The 24,372-nt window shown below is 39.3% G+C and overlaps 1 protein-coding gene across 1 annotated transcript in view; it reads left to right on the top strand.

Moving 5' to 3' along the window:
- KIF26A (kinesin family member 26A) overlaps positions 1 to 24,372 on the top strand; it is a 102,810-nt gene that overhangs the window by 67,030 nt on the left and 11,408 nt on the right. Inside the window, exons 5-11 of the mRNA XM_074908771.1 lie at positions 4,225 to 4,408; positions 18,411 to 18,620; positions 20,594 to 20,687; positions 21,165 to 21,427; positions 21,680 to 21,863; positions 22,161 to 22,320; positions 24,026 to 24,188. Coding sequence (XP_074764872.1) covers positions 4,225 to 4,408; positions 18,411 to 18,620; positions 20,594 to 20,687; positions 21,165 to 21,427; positions 21,680 to 21,863; positions 22,161 to 22,320; positions 24,026 to 24,188 — 1,258 coding nt within the window. The remainder of the gene's footprint in view (positions 1 to 4,224; positions 4,409 to 18,410; positions 18,621 to 20,593; positions 20,688 to 21,164; positions 21,428 to 21,679; positions 21,864 to 22,160; positions 22,321 to 24,025; positions 24,189 to 24,372) is intronic.

Consider the following 24,372-nt stretch of genomic DNA (forward strand, 5'->3'; position numbering starts at 1 on the left):
ATTGGAAGAGAGGTATAAGAGTGTGGAGTTTAGTTCCCCTTGCAAAAATGTTTTGTAGAAGAGTGCTTGGCGGAGGTTGAATGGGGAAAACAAAGGTAGGTGAAAATCTGTGTCAAAGCTGTGACAAAATGTGTGGAAAATGCCCAGAAAAACAAATGACAGTAATGCTTAAATTTTGCATAGTATTCTCTACAGGTCATAATTTTCCCTGTGAGGAGACAGAAGTTGATACTGGAGAAGGTCAGACAGTCCACTGTGATGCTGAAGATGGATGTGAGGGCCTCCTGTGTAAGATTAAATTTAAGAAAAAGAAGTAAATCAGGAAATAGGCATGGCACCCAATTAAGCTCCTACAGAAAGTGATCTGGTGTGAGCCTGACTTCTGACTTTCTGGTGCTAGGCAAAATGGGCCCAGTTCAAGAGATTTGCCTTTCTTGTCTTCATGGGAAAAATTCCCCCTGAGAAAAGGAATACTGGGGAAGAAAAGAACTGGAAACTTAGGTGTAAATTTGGTAATGGGTTGTTGGATAAGGACTGCAGAAAATACAGCACTTTGGAGTGTCTCAGAAGTGGCTCACTGTAGACACATACTCTCATGAATTTTACTGAAATAAGGAGTTTTGTGAAATTGGATTTTTTTAACTTTAGTTGGGCTCATGTCCAAACCACCTTAGCCTATATATTGGCCTAATGACTGCTTCACTGGGATGCTACCAAGTATATACTCTTGCTGCTTCAAGAAGCGTGAGGATTGATGAGTCCTTGTGTGGTGCTCTTTATCTGGACCAGTCCAGGAGCACAAGCAAAGCATATGAATGCTACTGTCCAGCTGGCTTTTGTAGTAGTTAAAGAACTGGCTGTGCTTTTTATAGGAGCTGAGGATCACAGTTGAATTCATATTCAGAGTCTACAGTTTCATAGTGATTAGTTTTGCCTAAATTGCCCTGTTCTTTCCATTAGAACCTTAACTTTTCCCTTGTAGAAAAACAACCAAAACAACAAACAAAACCAAACCCAGCAAGCTCTTTGATACTGCTGGTACAAGATGTCTGTGATGTTCCAACTCCAGAAACAACCTCATTTTAATGTTGGGCAAAGTAATTCTTACATTCAAACACAGAGAGGTTGTAATTAAGCTTTGTGCACTGCTACCTGAGTAGAGATGCTTTTTAAATGTGAACCGTATACATCGTTATTAGTGCAGTTGGCCTGTTGCCCATCAAAGCACTGATTATTTTCTGTAACAGCTACTCCAGTTCCTCTGCTTCTTCAGTTTCCTGTTATCTCACAGGACATCAGCAGTCCCCTTGCCAAATTTCTTAGTAAAATCGTGGCACTCTAGACTCATAGGAAGAGGATTTATCAGCACTATAGTAGTTAATTGCTTTAGCTAGCATATGGCACTGTCCTTTGAACAGTGAAGATGCAGAAAGTGTGTGAATACTGTTGGAAGTGAATCATTCTGAAAGTTGTTCTGTCTTGGTGAGGAAGATAAGACAACTAGTAATGGATTTGGTATCTTAGATAAGCTTTTTGAAATGGTCCAAAACTGTGTTACTCAGCTATTTTAAGAGATGCTATACTTTTAAAAGGCTGAATTTTCTGTTTATTTGTTTACATACTTTGCTTAGCTTGGCCTTTTGGGGTGCATTTATTTCTTGAGTGTTAGTGCTTAGATAGATGCTTGAATACACAATTCCTAAGTAAATTTGTCCTTTGTATATCATTCTCTTTCACATATGTTTCTCAGAGGAGTTCCTTCAGCCAGATCTATTGAAGGAATAACTATTTCATCAGGATTTAAAGTATATCTTGATTGCACTTTGAAGACATTCTCTTGAGGAGGTTTTTATCATTTCAACAAGGGAGATCATAGCATGTAAACAAGGAGATAACCATTATCTTTCGTATTAATCAACAAGATGATTAAGTAATAATCACAATTTTTAATTGGTACTTAAAGATAGAGGGTAATGACTGTCTTGAGTTCCACAATGACAGTTCCAACAGGTAGAGACTCTTTTCTGCACAATAAAGCTGCATATAATTTAGGAGGCATTATGGTTTTAATGTGCAGCTGCAACCATAGTGAAGTTGTGCAACTGTTTGCCTGGTGTCCTATTTCAGGCATATGTTTTTATACTGAATGAAGTATTAGCAAGGGGATTTGAGATTTAGGCAGTTAAATCAGTTCTCATTGCCACCAAATCCTTGACGTTCCGTATAAACCCGTGCTTGCAGTGTTTTACTTTGCTGTGGGATCCAGTTCCTGCTGGTTTCAGGATGCAGCAGGAGTCAAAAGCTGATTCTTTCCTCAGGAGCAAAAGTCCAACTTGTGCCTCACAAGACAGTGGCTTCTGGCTCCCTCTGAGTTTGGAACTAGAGCCTTATTTTTTTCATCACACGAGTCTTTGTCTTCCCAAATACTGCAGCATTTGTACAGGGAGAAGGAAGCACATAGGGGGTCTGCATCTCTAGAAGCTGATGAAGTAAAAAGGTTCAGGAGTTTAACAAACGAGTTTGGGAATATAGAGTGTAGGACTGGAAATTTTGGAGATCTGTATTGAGAGTCCTGCCCCTTGTACTGACTGGCTGTCTGATCTTGACCCAAGTAAGTAATTTTGCTCCTCAGACACAACCAGTTCTTTGTACTGTAATTCATTTGAAGCCAGTGGTGGTGCTGGAAGAAACTGTGCAGCCCTCCTGCTCTCAGTGTTCATGTGTTCATTTTTGCTTCTAACCTACCATAAATATAAGCAAAGGGAGATTTTCCTTCTCTGATCAGCTTACTAAACTGACTCAGCATGAGGCTGCCTGATGACTAGATTTGTGGCAAGGTTAGGAGTCTAGATTGACCCTGAATTAGGTAAGACAGCAAAGCACTGCCTTAGTTTCTCCATATGTCTGTTGCTTATAATACTTTACAGATGCTAGTGCCAGTTTGATCTCGCTGAAAAGTATTTGGAGATTCTGGGCTGAAAAGCATGATAAAAATATAAACTAGCCATTGTATAAAGAGACTTTTTGTCATCACGTATTTGTAAATTAACTTGTCCAAAGTGGCAAGCCTTTATATTACAAGCGTGGACTATAATAGTTATTTGTCCACATAAGACCTGTTGGCATCAGTAGTACAGTCTCAGGTTGCCCACAGATGCTGGCAGTGTAACGCTTTGCATTTTTGCTGGCTTAACAGCCATTCAAAGTAATGCTGAAAGATAGCATGTTGGATGCTTTTACAATACATATCTGAGGGTGGGCTATCTACTGACAGTCTTGGGGTCAGATCGCACATGTCTTATTCAGGTGGCAAAGCTCTCCTTGGCTTTGACAGAGCTGATATTTCACCCTCACTGCCACCCCCAGTTGCCCAGTGTGTGCTCATTAACACGGGTATTTGTTCTACTTAACTCTGCAGGGTGATTTTTTTTTTTATTCCCCCCCGTGGGTTTTGATGAAGACTGGAGTTTCTGGTTTTGTTTCTTGCTATACTGTTTGGTGTTGCTGGTGGGGAATAGCAGAAAAACTGATTATGTTCCAATTCTTCTACACAAGGAAGAATGTTACAATTTTAATTGTACCTTTTAATTTTTTCTTCTTCTTCATCTTTTATGTTTTGAAATTCTGCATTTCAAAAGAAGGATCATTATCATTCAGAACATTAAAGCATGTCTTTTTAATAGCTTTCCCTTTTAATGCGAAATAATGGAATTGAGGAGGAAAAACCAATCTGTCTTGAAGGAAATACTCTGTTATCTAAGGATTTTCAGTGCAGCCAGCAAGAGAGGATCTTGAGCACAGCTGACTTGGAGTGTTATCCTGTGCCTTGAGTAACTTGTAGGGTACAAAGAACCACTTTCATAATGTTATCACCAGCAAAGTCCATCTGGTCCTTCCAGTGACAAGGGGATTATTTTCACTTTTATTACGTCAGTGAGATTTTAGCATTTTAGGACTCAGCTGTCAAGCTGTTGGGAGGAAGAGGGGAGAGTTAGATTATAATTGAAACTCTGTTGGGGGAGAAATTAACTATTTTGCCAGTAATTTTTCTACCCGTATTTCCTTCTGTTAGTCTCCTGATGGTTTGTCCTTATGAAATCGGATTAGAACGCAATGACTTGATTTGTTAAGCAGGTACTGATGACAATGAGCATCTGTTTGTCTGGTCTAGATTCCCATTAACACCTAGTAACATTGTCCTTTCTTGCTATTACTTTTATACAGAGCAGCACAGAAGCTTAACCTGTCTTCGAAGAGAAAGAAATACCATCCACCCCTGCCACACACACACGACTTCTCTATTTATGCTACTAACTTTAGTGGCATCCTGCAGCTCTGTCCTCCCCCAGCACCACCATGCCTTCTGAGAGCTGTGTCTAAAATCAAGGACAACCCTGGCATTGGAAAGGTAACTTCGGATTTCAATTTTTAAAAATAGTTTTCTAGATTAATTTTAACAGGGCTGGAAGATTTCAGTGCAGAACAGAGTTGGATAGGCTCAAGGGAAGGGTCTTGATATAGAAAGATAGCCACATGCATTTGTGCCTGAGAGCTGTTATCTCCTGTTGACTTTCTTTGGAAAGAGTTGGCAGGCTCAGAGCAGATTCAGTGCTAGAGTGTCAGCCTCCTTGAAGCTGGTTAACATCATTGACAACAACATTGCAAAGGTTGTTTTGTCCTTCCCTCTCTTAAAGTGAGAGACAAAATTTCTTTGACATCATTGGTCCAAAACCAATACAGGCTTCACATACAGGCTTCACCTTTGGCAGAACTAGTGTCTGTGTTGCCAGCAAGGCTCAGACATTGATGCTGGTGCTGTCTGTCTGCTGAGGTTAAGGAAATATGTTTTGTTTCCCTCTGCTTCACATGTCATTGTAAATCAGAAGTATGGAAATGAAGTAGCAGGGGAGAAATAGATGTCTCTCCGGCTTAGGAAATACAGTAGCTTTCAAACTGTAGAATTTGTGCTAATTTTATTTAAAATTAATTAAAATACAACCCAATTATTTAGAGCTTTATTCATATTTATAACTGTTTAATCACCCACACAGCAGAGTCTGAAAGCTTATTTACATAGGTTACAAGAGATAAGTGTTTGAAGGTAGAATTGAAATATGTAATGTGCACAGGAGAGCTAAAATATGCACCTTGAGTAACCATACAAATCAGCATTAACATGAAGAGATTGTCAACCTGAATACCTATAGCTGACACTGTTGCTCACAGAGAATACCTTGTATTTCTTAAGACAGTGAGTTTGTGCTAAGTGGAAAACAAAGGAATAATCGGGGCTATTTTAAGCAGGTGGAAACTCACAGATGAAAATGCGGTTTCTTCTGGTTTTCCAGTGTATTAGAAAAGAGGATGTAGTATTAAATGGTAGAATACTGCTAACCTGGCACAGCAATTTAGAGATTCCCAGGTGGAGGAGGGTGTGCTGAGGAACACCATTTCTATGTGTGTGTTTTACCAGAGCCTATTGGTTGTGCCTGCCTCTTCTCTGTGAGGCTTAGCACTTGGCAGTGGCACCAGGAATAATGGGGACTGGCATTTCTGAGGCTCTTTGCCTTAGGAAGACCTTTAAAGCATGCTTGTATCTCCTTGTGCCTGCACCTCAGTAAAACTGTCTTTGCACGTCATGACGCTTGTGCGCCTGCAGCTATTTGTAGCTAAGAGGCTTCAGCCTTTTTCCTGTGCTTTGAGGTGGCCGGTGGAGCTTACCAGCATGACTTGTACCTTGTGGAAAACTCTGGTTTATCTGGTGTCATCAAACAGATCAACAAAGTCTAATAAAGATCAAATGCATAATCCCAGAAGGCAGAAGAGTATATGAGTAGGGGTCATGTGGTCTCCCTGCTTTCTTCATTAGCGAGCACAGCAAAGGGCTTTCAAAGGGAAGAGCTCTACCAGAATGCTCGGAAGCATGGCAGGACCTTGAGCAACTATGCTGCTCAGCTCTGTGAACTTCTCCAACAAAGGATATTATGTGTAGCATGATGGCAACGTGGGTGGTATTTCTGTTCTGCCTGGCACACTACACCAAGAATTTCCAGACTTTATGGGTCAACAAGCTGCTGTTGACCCTCAAATATCTCTGTTGTTTGCCTCTCAGCTGGAAACATTATTGAAGGTACTGTTTGTTTGGGCCCAGAGTTCCAGCTGTGTCCTCCTCACCGGCTATTTATTGACCACAGTTTGGAAGAATCCTGTGCTGTGCTGTAGAGGCTAAGAGATCTCTGCTAATTGAATCAGCCCTTTAGTTCTTGGGTTAAGATCTATACCATCTGAATGGTGATGGGGTGTGATAGTTGTTAGTTTTAATGCTTCACAAAAAATGAAGTAACTAGGTATCTTCTCTGATCCACAGTTTAAAATATGCAATGCTTATTAAATGTCTCAACCCATTCTTCTTTTGCAAGTTTATAAATTTCAGTATTTGCCCATAAAAAAATCCCTCCAGCAATGTAGCTTTTTGTAAAAATGATGAGTCAGCACAAATGAAATCTCATGTATTCTAATACTTATAATTTGAAGTCAAAAGAAAAGTGTCAGTCCTATATAGGTGTTCTTTTGGTACTAAACACTCATAGTTTCACCTTCTCTGTACAATGTCAATGCCTTCTCTGTACAGCTTTTGGTAGCATTTAGCCCACTGTGCAGTAACGTTCTTCATTATCATTTGCTCTTCAGCAGCTTCTGCTGATCAAGATTTAGTCAGCTAGTATCTCATTATGAGGATGATGGGAATAATGTAATTACCTTTCTTCCTCACTGCTTTAAGTATCATAGCAATTGAGAGAACAATCAGCAAACACTGGCAGATGTGCTATGGTCCTCTGTTAACTTCAGTCCTTCCTCTTCTAACAGCTTTTTACTCCTTTTTACACTCCTGGTTATCTTTTTCCTTGGCTTTTTCTTGTATGAGGGGACAGAATCAGTGATGGATTCTGGAGTCACTTTTTCCTACTGCAGCATCTGTGGCTGTGGTTGTTGCTCTCCTTGGTTTGTGTGATCGTCCCAGGTCAGCAGTGTCCCTCACCCTATTATTACTGTGTGGTTACAGTGGGTTAAGCAGCTGCTGGGGCAGCCTTTTCCTTCCTCACCTCCCACTTGCTTCTGGCTTGTCTTTCATGGTTCGTTATGATATGGAGAACTGGTTCCTTGCTGACTTCTGCTGTATGTAGCAGTGCTGATGGGCTGCCTAATTCCCACCTAACTTCACCTTACTAAGCTGAGAATGACCCATTGAGGACCAGGCCTTATTCTCCTCAAGGGGGTGATTTCTCTGAGCACAGATAGCTTGACAAGTTTTAATTCCTTTGTCAAATGGTTTATTTCAGAGCAGAACAGGATACCATAGAGAAACATGCCTTTTCGTACTGTGAAGGGGCTGAAGAGATAAAATTTAAGGAGAGGAGTATATACATTGTGTGAGAATAAAAAATAGAGTAACAAACTGAAACCCATGAAGTGCCCAAGATACTTCAGTGGGAACAATGTGGCTCCCTTTATGAAAAGCTGCAGAGGTGAATGGTACGTCAGCTGTGTGGAAATACCATTTATTGTGAGTAAGGCCAGAATAGTATAACGACTAATTATTATGTGTAATGACACACTCTAGGTAGTCCCATTTATTTTGTAAATCTGCTGAAAGTTTAGAGCAAAGTACGTGTTGAAACATTACAATGACCACTATGATTGGCTATTTCCACTGCAATGGTAATTCTTAAACTTTTTCCCACCACTGATGCTCAAGGTTGTCTTTTATCTGGTATTCAGTGAGAGACACAGGAACAGAATGTGGAAAATGCGATGTCACTTTGTGGCCAAAAGGCAAAAAAGGGCTCCAGAGGGAATCTAGAAGTATAGTTTCGTAAGGCTGACTTTCGGACTAGGCAATCAGTCAAAGTGGTTGAAAAAATAATAAAGATAGAAAGGGATTAATGTGATATAGTAGGGATAAGTTGATGAACCTTTTACAGGTGGAACACATACATTAGCATTCTGTGGAAGAGTCAGCGAGCATTTGATTAGGGTTGCTTGGGTTGGTAGAGTGTATTTGAATCTTGAAAAAGCTTTTGACAAATGTCCTGACCTAGGTTTCTTAAAATAATCAGAAGCTGTCATGTATTCTCTAGTGGTTTAATAGCTGGTAGGAAACAAGAGGGCTGATTTCACACTGGAGCAAAGGTTGCCGTGGTGTCATATGGAGGTCCATGATGTTCGATTTCTTCCTAAATAGTTTGGATGAGGTGGTGAAGCTGCATATTCAGAGCAGCCAAAGCTAAAACTGATTGTGAAGACTTGGAAAAAGGTGCTATGACACTGAAGTTACTAGGTGGATAAAGAGGCAGATGAACTTTCATATTGATTAACACAAGGTAATGTACATAAGAAAAGAAGCTCTAACTATACGTGCACAAACGATAAGATGTAAGGAAATCAGGCATGACCGTAACCTATTTTACCAGCCATCATGGAAGCTACAGCATTACGTTTGTTATCATAAGTCTGAGCTTCTAAAAAAAAACTTTCTTGACCGTTCAAGAGGCAAGAAGATTAAGCACCTTTAGTTTTACAGAGCCTCTAACAGTATGTGATATAAACACATGTTCCTCTTCAGGCTTATAATGCTTAAATAAGTCACTCATTGAGGTTTTTTTCTCTATTGTCCTTCTTCCTTGAGGTAATATCTTTAAAGAACTTTAATAGAGGATGGTAATAACTGAAGAAATGTAAAGATTTCCCCTCCTCCCCCATGTATTTATCTCTAAATTACGTTCTTAGAGGGGAGCTATTGCTGTGGCTGAGCGAGGAAAGGGCTGAATTCTAAGACCCCAGCATGCAGCAGCAGCAGGGTGTGTTTTGCTGTTGTTTTGGTATAGACCTGGACTCCAGTAAGCCTAAGCCTTTGGAAAAAAGACCTCACCAAACAAATTAACATTGGTACCTGGAATTTTACCTTCCTTATTTGATATGCAGTTTCAAAGCTGCCCTGCCATGACTGTTGGCTTATCCTGCCAAAGAAACTCACTTTGGCCAAAGCACCAATTCAGTGGAGAGCTTCCCCATTCCTTAAGTTATTTTCATTGGTTTCAAAGTTAAACACATGAATAAGAGTTATTCTGAACTGGGTGAAGGGACAGTTCAATCTAAGGAACTGACTGAATTGAGCATAGGAAGTATCAGGGCTATCTTGGGTGTTTCTGTGGTGTGTAGAATTGGAAAGGTCCTGTCACTGGTTGTGGCGCCTTGTCTTGAACTTGTGAGCTTGGTGGACAGGGAAGGCAAGAGACTAGAATTCTGGCTTTTCTTAAGCTGCATGACTATAGCAAAGGCAGTAAATGTGCATTGTGAGAACTGCTGGAGGAGGCAGGAATGTGAAGATGGCCAGTTCTTGCACTTGAACTCCATTATTGATTGTTTGAGCCTAAGATCTAAATTTGTTCTAAATCCCACATCATTGTCTCCATGCATATCATACAGTTCTGCTGTGGTGAAATTGCTATATGGATTTTATGGCTGAATACATTTGTTGTTAGAGACTTTTGCTTATTTTTTTTTACTAAGAGTGCCAGATGTTACTCTCATGGGTGCTTTCAGGGATTGTCAATATTCAGGAATACCAAGCAAGGAAAAGTTGCTTTGTTTTATGTTTTGTTTTGGTTTTGTTTTTGTTTTTTTTTTTAAATAAAAAATTTAGGACTGTAGGTCTGCCTGGGACCAGTGTTTCATATAAGTGACAATAATCAAACTCTCATGCACAAAGGAAAATACCACTACCGATGTAAACTGGATACTGAAAGGAATTTTTCTCATTACTGATAAATGTTATGTAGCAAATTTCGTACCTTTCTCTTGAATGTGCCAAAAACATCAGAGTCCAAATCATTTAGCTGAATCCTACTTAAAAGGCAATGATCCAGTACAGTATGATTCTTGTAACTGAATCATTTTTGTGGTCTCTCTGGGTGTTATTAAATTTAATGTCAGAATAGTAGGAAAGACGTCTGAAAGCCATTTAATATTGTCACTGGAAAGAAGTTAGATTATGCTCAATTTCTGACATTAATGTGCTACTTAAGATAATTTATCATATTGTGGTATTAAAAAAGACATCCTTTTTACAGTGGCTGTGTGTAGCATTCTAATTTGCTATTTTTCTTTAGCATGGTAGGAAGCCTTTTTAATGTAAAATGTTTTTTCTGGGGTTCTATTCAGCTCATTCTTCATAATACTGCATCACTTACAACAGCAGCTTTAAGTGCTTGTCTCTTCCAAGGATCCTGTCAATTTTTTATGTTAGAATGACAGAATCCTCCTATGTGAGACAATTGAAGTGGAGCATTTAAAGAGAACCTGGATTGTCAGACATGTTTCTTGGACAGGTATATACATACTGGTCTCCATTTATGTGTTTTAGCCATTTACTTTCATTTATGCTTTACCAAGCCATAGCTAAGGTGCTGCTAATATGATTTACTGATCTTGCAGGGTTTTCTTAAGTGTGCTGTATGTCCCATTCACTGGTTCTTACGATGGTTTGATGACGGATAACAAATAGGTACTTAATTTTGTCATCTTTATTGCTGCTTGTTTCCTAATGACTGGAGTGTTATTTCTGATATAAATCATGTATCATACTAAGTACTCTTCTATCAATGTATGTAGTCCTGTATCACCCAAGGTACATACATCCCTGCTGAAGTGCCTTGAACTGCTTAAACAAAAACGTGGAAAAATTAGATAAATACATAAATTCTTCTACTTTGTTTTCACCTTTAAAAATGAAATAGCTTTCTTCATGTCTTCTGGGAGTAGAAAATCAATTCTTCTTTAATAGAGTACAATACAGAAGTGATTTTTTTTTTTTTTTTTTTTTAGGTTTTCCCAGGGGAGCTAGATGGCCTATGCTAGCATGGCAATTTTGCATATAAATTTGCCATCCATTGGTACTGGCAGTATATGAAAGGCTTGTAAGAACTACCCACAGTAAACCAATTTAGCAAGGGTTATATATCTGTCAGTTACAATTAAATCCATGAAAAATATTGGCTCTGAACTAGGACTTTTGTAATTTGATTTACACTGTAGTTGAAAAATAAGTGATTTCATTGGAAAATGGTCTTTATTCAACTGAATGTGAATTCTTTGTAATTTCTTGCTGAGAAATCTTAATTCAGAATAGTGGATGTCTAAACATAGTTATTTAATTAACCTGTTGTTATATGCCATTTTGTGAACATTGGACAAAATTAACTTCCTGGCTGCACGATGCCTGTGAAGGATGTGCGTTTCCAGGGAATATTTAGTGTCCGTTCAAATTTGATATAATGACATTTATTGCTAAAGACCAAATTGCTTGTTCATTTAGGGATTATGATACTGGTGTAACACAGAATATGACCAGCATTTTTAGAATGGATTCCAGTATAGTGCCAGCACTTTCTCAAAATACAGATAGATAAAGGCGGAGTTTATTTTATTAAGAAGGGCTTGAGCACATGTATTCTAAAATTTTAGAAGCTTTTTAATTAATTCCTTCTATTTTTTCCTTCTCATTCTGTCTGACTTGAAACTTGACAACTATATAATATCAAATGCTAATAAAGTGCATGAACACTACGCATCCACTGATTTCAAAGGAGGTACCATATGTTACAGTTATGCAGGGCTAACATACTTGGCTGGGTCAGGGTCTTAATTTCCTTAGCATCCAAAATGCCATGGAATCTAGTCATTACTTAGAAATTAGTGGAGTCTTCTCTGTCTACATGTCTTCCCCAAATTAAACTGTGTAGAGTATTTGTCATCCTTCACTCCACTGAAAGATGAATGACCAACTTTCTGAGATAGATAGATAGATAGATAGATAGATAGCAATTTTTGTATTCATTGTCTAAAGCATGTAGCAGAGGTCCATGATAGTCTTAGAAACAGAATTCAAATATCTGATTCGTTAAGTATGAGATGGTCCTTCCCTTTTCTCTGGTCTCAGAGTTGATAGCCTTTTCATCCCTTTTGATTAAGGTGTAATAATCAATGTGAGACCTGACTGTCTCAGTCTCCTGGCTGTTTCTGTCTAAAATTGTGTAGGATTGTGTCATTCTCTCTGTTATCACTAGCTCTTTTCTCTACAAATTCAGAGTTGGATGTGATTTCTTCTGGGACAATGCCTACCTCACTAGTCTTGGAGTTTTGTGTTCATTGACATGTGGCTTTGCTGTAGCTGCATTCAATTAAGCATATCCAAAACGTATGGGCTGTATTAGACAAAACTGCTAGCTTACCTCTGGCCATCAGTTTCACATTCATGTCTTGCTGTCAGAGAGTTGCTTTGAAATTTGGATTTCACGGCTTTTTGGTCTTACTTTTCCAAACTTGCTTTCTGGAATTGACATATGCTTGATGTTCTGCACTACCTTGACCAGTCCTGAACCCATTATTTTGGTTTCTGTGACTCCCTTGTCTTGTTCTGCTCAACTCCAGCTGGTTCAGTATGTGGGGATAAGTCTGGAAATCACAAGTCTGCACAAAGAGGGTATGTGGGACTGGCACTACTAGAGAAGGTCACAGCATGGGAACAGCAGCTGCCACATGGCAATGGGGCAGAAGGTCTCTCCTTGTGACTCTTAGGTGTGAAAAGGGGTGGACAGTAGCAATGGAGGAGGAAGGGCTGGTACCAACCAGGATGTACATCCCTCAGTTTGAGATGTTTCAGTGTTGTTAAACATGCATCTAGATTTTAGTTTCAGAAGAGTCAAAGATATCAAGGACTAGAGGTCTGGTCCAACATATTACTGATACTTGAGTGTACTATATAGATCTGTGGTTCTCTAGTGTTCTCATCACATGTTTCTAAAACTGTATGGGGTTTTGCCCCAGAGTTCTCCACATAGCCACTGTCCTCCACATAGGGTACTTTTTCCCCCTCTCATTGTGTTCAGAAATCTGCTCTTTTGCAGTTTGTCTCCCTTAAAATTCTTTATGTGGGCATAAAACTGTGGTATGATTTTTTTTTTTATGCTTTGGCATCCATCCACTGGGTTTGCCCTTAAAAGCTGGAGCAAATTAATTCTAGCTTGCAGATGTTTGCTTTTGTAGCCTCTCCTTTCCCTGACTTCCAGTGTAGGCTGACATATAAAAAATTGCTATGAATCTCTCTCCCAGCCTTGCCAGTTAAGGTTAAAATTATACCATTTTTGTGTTGGGTGGATGGACCTCTGACCTTATGCCAGCTGTTTCTATGGATTTTACAAATTATTTGCTCATTTGTTTATTTTAAAAATTCTTTATCTTTTAATGTCATATCCAGGGTGTATATGCCATCTTCTTTTCTCAAACACTTTTGATTTTAATAGGGTTTCCTTCAGCAATTCTGCTGACCTCCTGGTTCCTGCAGAAACATGAATTTGGGAAGTTCAGTGGAGTCTTAACCCTCAGTATACAAAGCTCACCAGATTAGAGTCAGTTAATTTAATGAGATACTTCAGTGGTTTGCATGATTTAGGCTGTCTTCAGGAAGTGACAAGAATGTTAATAATGTGAAAGTATTGTGATGTTTGTGTATCTTTCATTTTTATTTGCAGAAATTGAACTCAGATACAAACCTATCCTCGTTTTCTATCAATCCTCATTAAAATGGAGGCTCTATCCAATATTCAATGTCTGTATGAACAACTATGTACAAATCCTTATATCCTTGATAATTTGCACTTGTAATTTTTTTTCTTACTCTGTATCTTTCTGTGACATTAAAGAAGAAATACACAAAAAGGGAAAAAAGTTACTAAAAGTCCCATGTTCTAGCAGGAAGGGTCACCCCCATCACAGGATGGATGTGCCATCTTAGCTCTCTTTAAAGAAGTCTAAAATTGGTCAGGGCAGAGATGCTCTGAGCTTGAGGTGACTTTTCTGGAATCGCTGTATTTGTTTTCTTTCCTTTTTTGTGTTCTTTCTCCCTCCCCCACTATTGCTATTCCTTTTAGCTCTCTCTTTCCCCCAAGACCTGTTCTTATTCTTTCAGATTTGTCTTATTCTTCCATTTCTTCATTCATTCTCCTCTGAATACCCTATCATGTGTTCCTTTGCTTTGCACAAGTGTTAATAGTGGCTGGTACTGCTGCAGTTGGAACTGACCACCAGAAATCTGGCCATAGTGTTGAATAACTGCCCACAGAGGGTGTGATCCTGAGTGGGCCTGAAATTAATGTTATTGCACATAATTCTAGTAATTCATTTTCATAAGCAAATAAAAGCATTAGAGTGCAGTGCAGATATTGCTGCTTTGCTCCCTAGTTACAGGCCAAAGTTACTTTAAGATTTACAGGTTCCTGTGTTTTCTTGAATCCTCTCCTCACTGCAGGCCCTTGTATCTGGATGATTTCCTGCACTGCACATTGCTCTCTCTACAGGTGAGCATGCCTTTTGTATGAGAACTAGATAAAGAGACCCAGGGAAGATGCAATTAAGTAGATCCTTAAGGCAGGAACCATGCTGGCTGTGTAGTAGGCTCCTTTTCTGCAGTGCTTATCCCCAAAGAGTATGGGGATGAACTTCAGAGCTGAGAATATAAACCTGTCACTTCAGATTGGTCCTGAAACACAGGAGGGCAAGAATTATAAGAAGAATAAATAGTATAACACCAAACCTTTCTTTTACGTACTTAGAAGTGTGTGCATGCAACTGGGATCTGCCTGCACTTAGTTTTTGCTGTTATGAAGGGATATATTTGAGTAATCTTTGTCCTTGTTGGTATTTTCAGGAGCATTTCTGCTTCATTTCCAAGCGAATTTAGAGTCTGGCTCAGCATCATGAATGAGTGTGACACGTTTTAACGCTACAATTTTTGGTAGGCATCCCTTATAGATCGATTTAGCAGAGAAACTAAATTTGAAATCAGTGGGTTTCTACTCTGCAAAACAGCTTTTATACACAAAAAAATAAGAGGGACTCCCTCAAATTGCTTTTCTCTCCCCCCTCCCCTTTGTCTTGAAAGCTCACTTCCACTGTAAAAATGAAGATGACCCTTGAGGCCTGTTAAGTTGGGATCTGATCCATTATGAGAAGCTATTTTAGTATCTTTCTGCTTCAGAGAGGTGGTCTCAAAAAGCTGATTTGACACACAAGGTTTTTCTGGGGGTAAAGCCATCTTTGTGTTAGGGGAGTAATGCTTTGATGGAGATAACTTGCTGTTTAGGTCAGGAGCAAACCAATTTTCCTCTTATCCAAGCTCTGGATGCTATAATCTAATAATAGGTGGAAGAGAGAACAGAAAGGACTGTTTAGAGAAGTGCTTTGAAAACAGCATATATTTTAAAATTCATTTTAATCAAGTGACCCTGAAGTGGGCATTTGTACTTACATATATATTTACGTGTTTTGTTTTGGTTTTTTTTTTTTTTTTTCCCCAAGGGAGGTTATTTTTCTGAGCACCTTGGTAACATGTCAAGGTTGAGCTAGCAGGCTAATACACAAAGCTGGCTTCATGGAGCTTTTATGGGGAAACAGCCTTGAGTGTGTCACCTCTGGTGCACTTTGCTTTTGAAGCAGCTGTTTCATTTATTCTAAGGTTTGCTTATTTTCTGGAAGTGTATTTTCATATTCATATCATTATGAAAGGGGAAAGAAAAGAAAATGTTGAAATCAGGGGACTGCTTGAGTCAATAGGTGGAAGAATTTGCTGCTACTTTGGTGGAGCCTCCTGCAGTGTTTACTGGAAGGGTCGGTTGTTTCTTAACCTTTTTGTTTGGAAAAATTGTTGGGGAAAAGCTTTTATAGCCGCTTTGTGGAAAATATTTTCTGTGAGGATGCTTGAGTAATTGTGCAGGGATGCCTGTGTGCAGCTTAGCCCCTGTAGAAAGGAGGAGATGAAAAAAAGAAACAGTTGAGTTCCTAAATGAAATCTTCAAATTACCTACCATCTCCAGCTGATAAAGGCAGGGACAGTTCAGCATGGTGCTTACTGCTGCACCCACCCATCTGCTGTGAATCATCCTGGCTTGGGCACAACTTTTCAGTGTGTATGCCATTGCCTTTGCATCTTGTCTGGTATGAAGGGCAATCCTAGAGTTTGGCTCAGCCTGATCTGGTCTATGACTGTTGCCTTCATTTCCCATGTTGTGCTTTGCTGAAGTAGTTTTTCAGCTTTTGTTCTTTCTTTGCCATTAATTTCTCTAGTTACAGGAGTGATGGGGAAGTGCATTTCGGAGCACATTATTTTTAAAAAAACACAAAGAATGTGTCAGTGTAGTAAATGCACACCATTTTAATGACATAATGTTCTTGGAACATAGTAAGTAGAAGTCAAATGGTTCTAGCAGATTTAAGGTAAAAATTAGCTTAAAAAAGTTACTGAAAAGGAAGATTATTCCTTATCAGAGATGCATGCTTTCCAACCTAGCTTCCCCACCTAGCTTCCCCATGCAATATCCAGCTCAGGACTAAAAGTTGGGCCCAACTCATAGAATTACAGGATCATTTAGGTTGGAAAGGATCTCCAAGATCAAGTCCAGTCATTAACCTAGTGCTGCCAAGTCCATCTAAACCATGTCCCTAAGCACCACATCTACATGTTTTATAAATACCGCCAGGGATGGTGACTCCAGGTCCCTGGTCAGCCAGTTCCAATGCTTGACAACCATTTTGGTGAAGAAATTTTTCCTAATTTCCAATCTAAACCTCCTCTGGTGCAACTTGAGGCCATTTCCTCTTGTCCTATTGCTTCTAACTCAGGAGAAGAGACTGACACTCACCTCACTACAACCTTCTTTCAGGTAGTTGTAGAGAGCGATACCTGAACCTCTTCGTCTCCAGGCTAAACACCCCCAGTTCCCTCAGCTGCTCCTCACAACACTTGTGCTCTAGACCCTCCACCAGCTTTGTTGTCTCTCTTTGGACATGCCCCAGCACCTCAATGTCTGTCTTGTAGTGAGGGACCCAAAACTGAACACAGTATTCAAGGTGAGGCCTCACCACCTCCACACCTTATGGAGTGCCAGCTCATCAGCCAGCAACTGCATGGTCTGTGTTTGGAGGCTTCACCTGGTAGATCTGCAGCAGAGAGGTTGCTATCTGTCACTCCCCTGCCAAATCAGGTGCAAGTGCTGTAAAAGGAGTGGGTGTTTTGATGATCAGTAGTTGCATTGCAGAAGGTGAAGCTCTTGATGGGTGCTCTTGGAGAGTACGAATGTAAAATGTTCCAGCTGTGCTGGCTGTGGTATATTACAGGCATGGAGGCTCTTCACCCAGTGAAACCTGATGATTAACTCTGGTGCTGTGAAAGTTGTCTGGTGGTTGGGTAAGGAGATATATACTATTGTTCAACTTGTTATTGAAACATTTCATACTGGCCATGGAAAGTCACTCTGGCTGAGCATTGCTTTTCTCTTAAGTTTGATCTGCTGGGCAGTGCAGAGTTGAAGTTGCACCTGTAATAGTAATTTACTTCAGCGCAAGGTGTATAAAACATGCTGGTTGTGTCGTGGGAACATTTCATAAGGAAAAATGGTCATAAGTGGGTGTGAGGCAGTATTTCACAGTTTTTTCAAAGTACAAGTATGATTTTGAGGAAGCTTAAAAGAAGCAGGTGCACAGCCTTTGCTGAACTTTCATGAGACCTGATCACTTGGCTTCCATAAGCTGCTTTGGAAATCACAGCCAACATGTCTGAGCTCTCTAAAAATGCTGTCTTAAAATGCCATGTGTAGGAAATCAGCATTTGCAATGCTGCAATAGAAATGTACTTTGTGAGTGGTTTCTTTTCAGGCTTTTTGACCTTTTAATGTTGGGGGTTTCTTGTGTTTGGTTTTTTCTTTTTTTCCCCCCCCCCCCCCTTTCTTTCTTTCCTATTAAATCTGCAACTAACCACCAAAGAGCCTAGCAATGACAGCATAAAGGCCTCTGCCTGGGAAATCTGTAAGAGAAGCACCTTTTCATTAGAAGAATGTGAACAAGCAATTGAAAGTTTCTAGATTTAGTTCAGTTTGAATGCACTAGCTGTCTGAGCCTTGTGTTATTCAGACTGATTTTCAGAGTGGATAGGTTTGCGCTTGAGGTCACATTGAGTACACGAAAGGTAGGAGACTAGAGTTGCCTTCTCTTTAGGTATGGTATTACATCTACAGTAGATTATACCTGTGGATCAGACATTTATAAATTGAAATGGTAAAACTGGAACAGAGTCAGCTGAAGAGACAAAGTGCACCTTTAAAAGCTAGTTCAGTGAAGACCCCAGGGTGGAAACCAGGCTGGAAAATCTGGCTCTGGTTTTGTCCCACGGATGTTATGACACACCTAAACATTACAAATGAATGTGTCATGGGAAGGGGAGTGGGTTTGGGAGGAATGCTTTGCATGCGTTTATCTGTAGCTGGGAACTCAAGTTGTTGCTTTCTTCTGAATTCTTGTAGGTGAAAGTGATGGTAAGGATTTGTCCCTCTCAAGGAGCACATGAAACATCTGAATCCATGTCCTTCCTGAAGGTAGACCCACGAAAAAAGCAAATCACGTTTTACGATCCAGCGGCAAGCGGGCCTTCCAATGCAGGTCACAGAAGAGGTGTTGTTGCTGTCCCAAAGATGTTTGCCTTTGATGCGGTTTTTCCCCAGGATGCTTCACAGGTACTGGAGTCGCTTGCATAAACCTCCCGAGTCTTCTCATGGCCACTGCATTTGATTGCCTGAAGAGTTCTTTCTGTTTCTGGGGAATTTTATTTGAATGAGTTGCCTTAATGCCTGGAAAAAACATAGTAATTAATAGACGAGTGGGTAAATTCTTACATTTCAGTTTAGTTGAGATGTAGAATTAAGGAATAATAGCTGGGGAGATGGATTTGCAGACTAAATTATCTTCCTGCATTTTCTCTTGTTAGACAGACACACAGCCAATTTGAAATTCACTTTTCCATCCAGTTAGGTTTTAGCCCATTTGATGTCACTGAAATAAAGTCCTTGCACACTGCTTTCAATGGGAAATGAACATGTGCTTAACATTAAATGCTGTTGTTAAGAGAAGAGATACAGCTCACCCCATGGGAATGCTATACTGAAACAGTTAGGGAGCTTTTATATTTTCCTAGCCTTTTCCAGTTTGTTTATGCTATGTTTTTGACTGATTATTTTATCTTGATGGTTGTGCTGATGATGGTGTATGCCTTTCTTTTGACCTGCAAAATTTGTAGAGTATTTGTACAGTAGTAGCCCCAGACCTGAAATCTGATACACAGGTGGGATGGCTGGTATTTGTGAGGATTGTGAGCTGCAGTATATTTGGTGAGATTGTCCTCACAAACACCCGAAATTTTCTTCTGGGAAAAGTTTTTGGTTTAGAAAAAAAATCCTACAACAACTTTAAAAAGAAGAACAGATTCAGCAGCATATGAAGAACTACTCCAAGTTTGAACTGCTGAAAAAAAATAGGGTAAAAAATACACCACAAAACATTTAAGGTGAAAATGGTATATTAATGTTGAGAAAACATGCCAAGATCTAGTTCAGAATCCCACCCTCAGATCTTCTCCTAGGATTTTGTTTAATTTTTTGGGCTCCAAGCTAGAGATATGATAGTATCTATTAGGTTCAAGTTCTAACCAAGCACTAATGATGGAAAATAATGTCCTGCACACATCAGTGCCTAAAGTAATGGTAACTGCATCAGGAGGCTGGTTTTGAGATCCTGCGTAAGCTGGTGTCTTTGTGCGGAAATATGCAACAGTGATCTCAACGTTAGTGCAGACCTGGATGTGGCTTTTTCTTGTGTTGCCAGCCGTGCTGCAAGGTGGCTGGCCACAGCTTGCTTCTCTCCTGGTTTTTGCTCCTGTCCTTCAGGTTGTTGACCTCTGGTTTGCGCCAGGCTCTGTCAGGTCTTTGTGGTGTGTCTATTAGGCGGCCTGTTTGTGGTGTTCTGGTTGACATTGGCCAGTGAAGCCACTGCTGTGTAGGCATCGTTGCTTGAGGCAAGCTTGCTGCCATGCACCTGCAAACAGAGCCTTCTCATTTCACTGTAGTTACATATTTACACCAACCCTCTCCCCTGCCCCCAGTTGCCATACTTAATAGATCATCTTATTGTGTATTTGAAACCTTTGCTGACGTGGATAAACTGGTTTTAGTACACTGAAATATTTTAGCAAGTTCTCTTTATTGATGGTGATGTTTCTCCTGGAAGAGGAAAATGTGATACTATAAAATCTTATTCAGGGATCTTAATGCAGTGTGAATGTCTGCCTAATTCCTGTGAGCACTCTTGAGTAGCTTAATTTCTGTGGAGTTGCTACTATTGCTGAATAGCCTTGGCTAAGCTATTATACCAGCAGGAAGCCTGGTTGGATAGCATTCAGTTTGCTACATTAGTCATAGAATCAATATTCCAAGACAATTGGTTTAATAGAATTGAAAACTATTTTAGGCTGTAGTAGCATATTTTATTATTTTTTTCAGATAGCATAGTTACTAAAATAATAGGACTGGTGCCATAAAAATGGGGAGAATATTGGGCCTCAAAAATATTGAGTCATTCATTTCATTACAGAAGAACAGTGAAAACCACAGCAGTATATGCTCTTTTATTTATTTGTCTCCAATCTTTCTTTCAGGCTGAGGTATGCTCTGGAACAGTAGCAGAAGTAATCCAGTCTGTTGTGAATGGTGCAGATGGTTGCATATTTTGCTTTGGTCATGTCAAGCTTGGTGAGCTCCCAAATTCGTTACAGTTAATTACTATGTCAGTCTGGTAATTACATGCTGTCAGCTCCTGGAACAATAAACCTGGAGTATATGAATAGATTAGAATTTCTTTTTAATTAGCTTTGCAAACTTATCATGGTTTATTTCTACACTGGGATTGTAAGTTTTAATTTGAAAAGGTAAAACATAACATCAGATTAGCTTACTCAAGAGCAAGTTTATATAGTTGCATTGTGATGAAAATCAAAAGATCAGAGATGTTTTTAACGTTAATTTGCTGTGGGTCTGAGTTACAAAAATTGCAAGACTAATTGAATAAATAGTAACGGATTAATAATGAAATACCTCACATTTTTGCATCTGTTCTTTCCCATTATCTGTGCAGCACATGGCATTGCATGTAATGTACAGTGGTGGTATGAAGAGACACTGTTTTGTACAAGAAAGGTGAATTAATTCATGTTTGTCTTTTCATTCTAGGAAAATCTTTTACCATGATTGGGAAAGATAACTCCACACAAAGCCTTGGTATCATCCCCTGTGCAATTTCTTGGCTCTTCAAATTAATCAATGAACGTAAAGAAAAAACTGGGACTCGTTTCTCTATTAGAGTATCTGCTGTGGAGATCAGTGGCAAAGATGAAAACCTTAAGGATTTGTTAGCTGAAGTAGCCACTGGCAGCCTTCAGGATGGCCAGTCTCCTGGGGTTTATCTGAGAGAAGATCCAATATGTGGAACCCAGGTATAATGGATATCACAACATAGATTTTTCTGAGCTTGACTTTCTTCTGCTTTTTATTTCCTTTTATCTGCCAACAATTATGACAACTTTTAAGACAGTAAAAAAAATTTATTGCTTTTAATTTATAAGCCCTTCTCCCATGGTGTACATATTTGTTTCTTTTAGTGCCCTAGAGATTTAGCCAGTTCAGCAAAAAATAATAAAAACCAAATGCCCCTGTGCTAATTAGTCATTTTCTTTTTTATATTCAAGCTTCAAAACCAAAGTGAGCTAAGGGCCCCGACAGCAGAGAAAGCTGCCTTTTTCCTTGATGCTGCAATTGCTGCCAGAAGTACCAGCAAACCTGAATGCGAGGAAGAAGATAGGAGGAATTCACATATGCTCTTTACTCTTCACATATACCAGTATCGCATGGAGAAGAGTGGCAAAGGAGGAAGTATGAATCTTCTTACCATATTGTTTATTTTTAAATGACATGGTTTTGGGTTAGTTTAAACAATAATTTGCTATAAACTTAAAAGAAAAAATGAAGAAAACCCTCAAGCCAGTGAAGTCACCTTCAACTTTGTTAGTTGTGGCTAATAACTGGTTTCCTTACTATTAATATTCAATTTGGTCATCATCTCATGATGTATTCATTATTTTCCTCATCTGAATACACTTTGCATACCAAATTTGGCTTGAGTCCATGCAAGGATGTGATGTACAACTGCTTTTACTTTTTTTGTTTTAGTGTCTGGAGGACGCAGCCGTTTGCATCTCATTGATCTAGGGAGCTGTGAAAAAGTGCTGAGCAAGAGCCGAGACGGAGGAGGCTCTCTGTGTCTGTCTCTCTCTGCCCTAGGCAATGTAATTTTGGCCTTAATTAATGGTGCTAAGCATGTTCCATATAAGTAAGTGAATTATTGTCTACATTATCTTAAATTTGTGGCTGGTGTTACTTTAGAAATAAATTGCATCAACAATTTATTCTTTACCTAAGACGTAGTTAAAGGAAGTTCTGTCAGGGAGGAGTCTGTCTTCTTCTAAGGTCACTTCTATATTACGGATACATACATCTGTTAATCTACCAGTCTATGTGTATACATGTACATACACACAACTTCTTAAATGTCACATAGTAACATGAAATTCTTAATTACATGGCCAAAAATTACACGCATATTGATATATACTTAAGTTGGGTGAAATGTTGGGGAGGGTTTGATGAAAAAAGCAGGGGAAAATGGCCAAAGTGTTTTCTTTCCTTCTCTCTCCTCTTTGTTTCCTGGGTTTGGAATTTAGACTGATCTCATCCAGCTGGACATTAGTGAACAATTTAATAAAAATTTTACTTATTTTTCCAAATTTAAAAATTGTATTGAAATTTCAGAAAATACTAGAGAGTTTATCAGGTATGGTTATCAAAGTTTGTTATTTCTGTATGAATTATTGAACAATACATCTTTGAATTTAAAGAAAAAAAGACCACTGTGTTGCACATTCGTTTAGCAGAACTGAACATTTAGGTGTGTTCCTTTATGGAGTGTACTTGACAATAATATTATGTCAAACACACCTGTGGGAGCCCAGCTTAAAGATAACAGCCATATTGTAAACACCTTTACCAGAACTTGGCCTTCAGTCCTTAAATTTAATTGCTGCTTGTCTTCGTGCATTATAACTTTGTACCGTTGTTATCAATCATGTCATTTCACATATTTATCTAGTGCTGCATCTCAAGCAGGTGTTCTTTCCCTCTGTACTAGGCAGAAAGATAATCTCCTCAGGCTAGTTGCTAGGTTTGTGGATGGAGTAGAGGATGGATTGGTTAGAATAGGGAAGGGCAGATCCTCAACTTTGTCACCTACCATGGTTTAGTGAGCAGCCATGACAGTAGTTCCCACATGTTGGGCCAGTTTAGGGGCACCATAGGAAGCAGCTTCTGGGGAGCCCTGAGCTGAGATGTCTCAGAGACCAGTCAAGGACAAAATGTCACCTGTCCTGTCAGCTTTGCTGTCTGTGGCAGAGGACTTGTATCACTAGGAAAGCCTTCGGAGAGAAATTTTGCTTCCCATTTGCTATGTTAGAGCAGAGCACAGCCAGCAGAGTGGAAACTAGATTAGCTGGGGTGGCACTGATAGTATATTCCTGATATCTGACTTTGTTATATTTGTTTAGTGATTTCTTATCATTCCTGTTGACTTAATTTTTCCTTATTACTGAAATCATTTGCATAGAGCTCACAGAGCTTAGCTATCCAGGTGCTAAGTCTGCTCAGCTGAAAATACAGCACTCGTCAGCTTTTTGGGTAATACAAGCTGAAGCTGAAATAACAAACTACTTATCAATCGTTTCACAATTGTCTAAGTAACAAATAAAGTGACTTGTCATACTGCAAATACAGAGGCAGATAAATATTTAAAATACCAGTATCTTTGTATATGTACATTTAGACACATTTTAAGTGTGGTCAAATAATAGGAGCATATTTCTTATCTATATGTACCATACATGCATATATCCTATCAGAGTAAAAGCACAGCTTGTGGTATAAAAATCTGCAAAAAAAGATTGTGATTTCTTTAAACCATCCTAGTGTTCTCATTTGTTACCCAGGGACAACAAGTTGACAATGTTATTGAGGGAATCGCTTGGGAACATCAACTGCAGAACTACTATGATTGCACATATTTCTGACTCTCCAGCCAATTATGCAGAAACTCTCACCACCATTCAGCTTGCATCGCGAATTCACCGGATGCGAAAGAAGAAATCCAAGGTTAGTTCACAAACAAGCAGAAATTAATTCATTTGAAAATGAGTTTTCCTAACCTCTCGGTGGGGGAACATGGGATTTCTCGGTGGTAAGAAGTAATACAAAATGCATAAAAGCTCAGGAGAGGAACTGACAAATGACTTGGCACTGAGCCATCATCCCGCCCCCAATCCTTAACCCTGAAATT

The sequence above is a fragment of the Athene noctua genome, chromosome 6, assembly GCF_965140245.1.
Source record: "Athene noctua chromosome 6, bAthNoc1.hap1.1, whole genome shotgun sequence".
In the NCBI taxonomy this organism is placed as follows: Eukaryota; Metazoa; Chordata; class Aves; order Strigiformes; family Strigidae; genus Athene; species Athene noctua.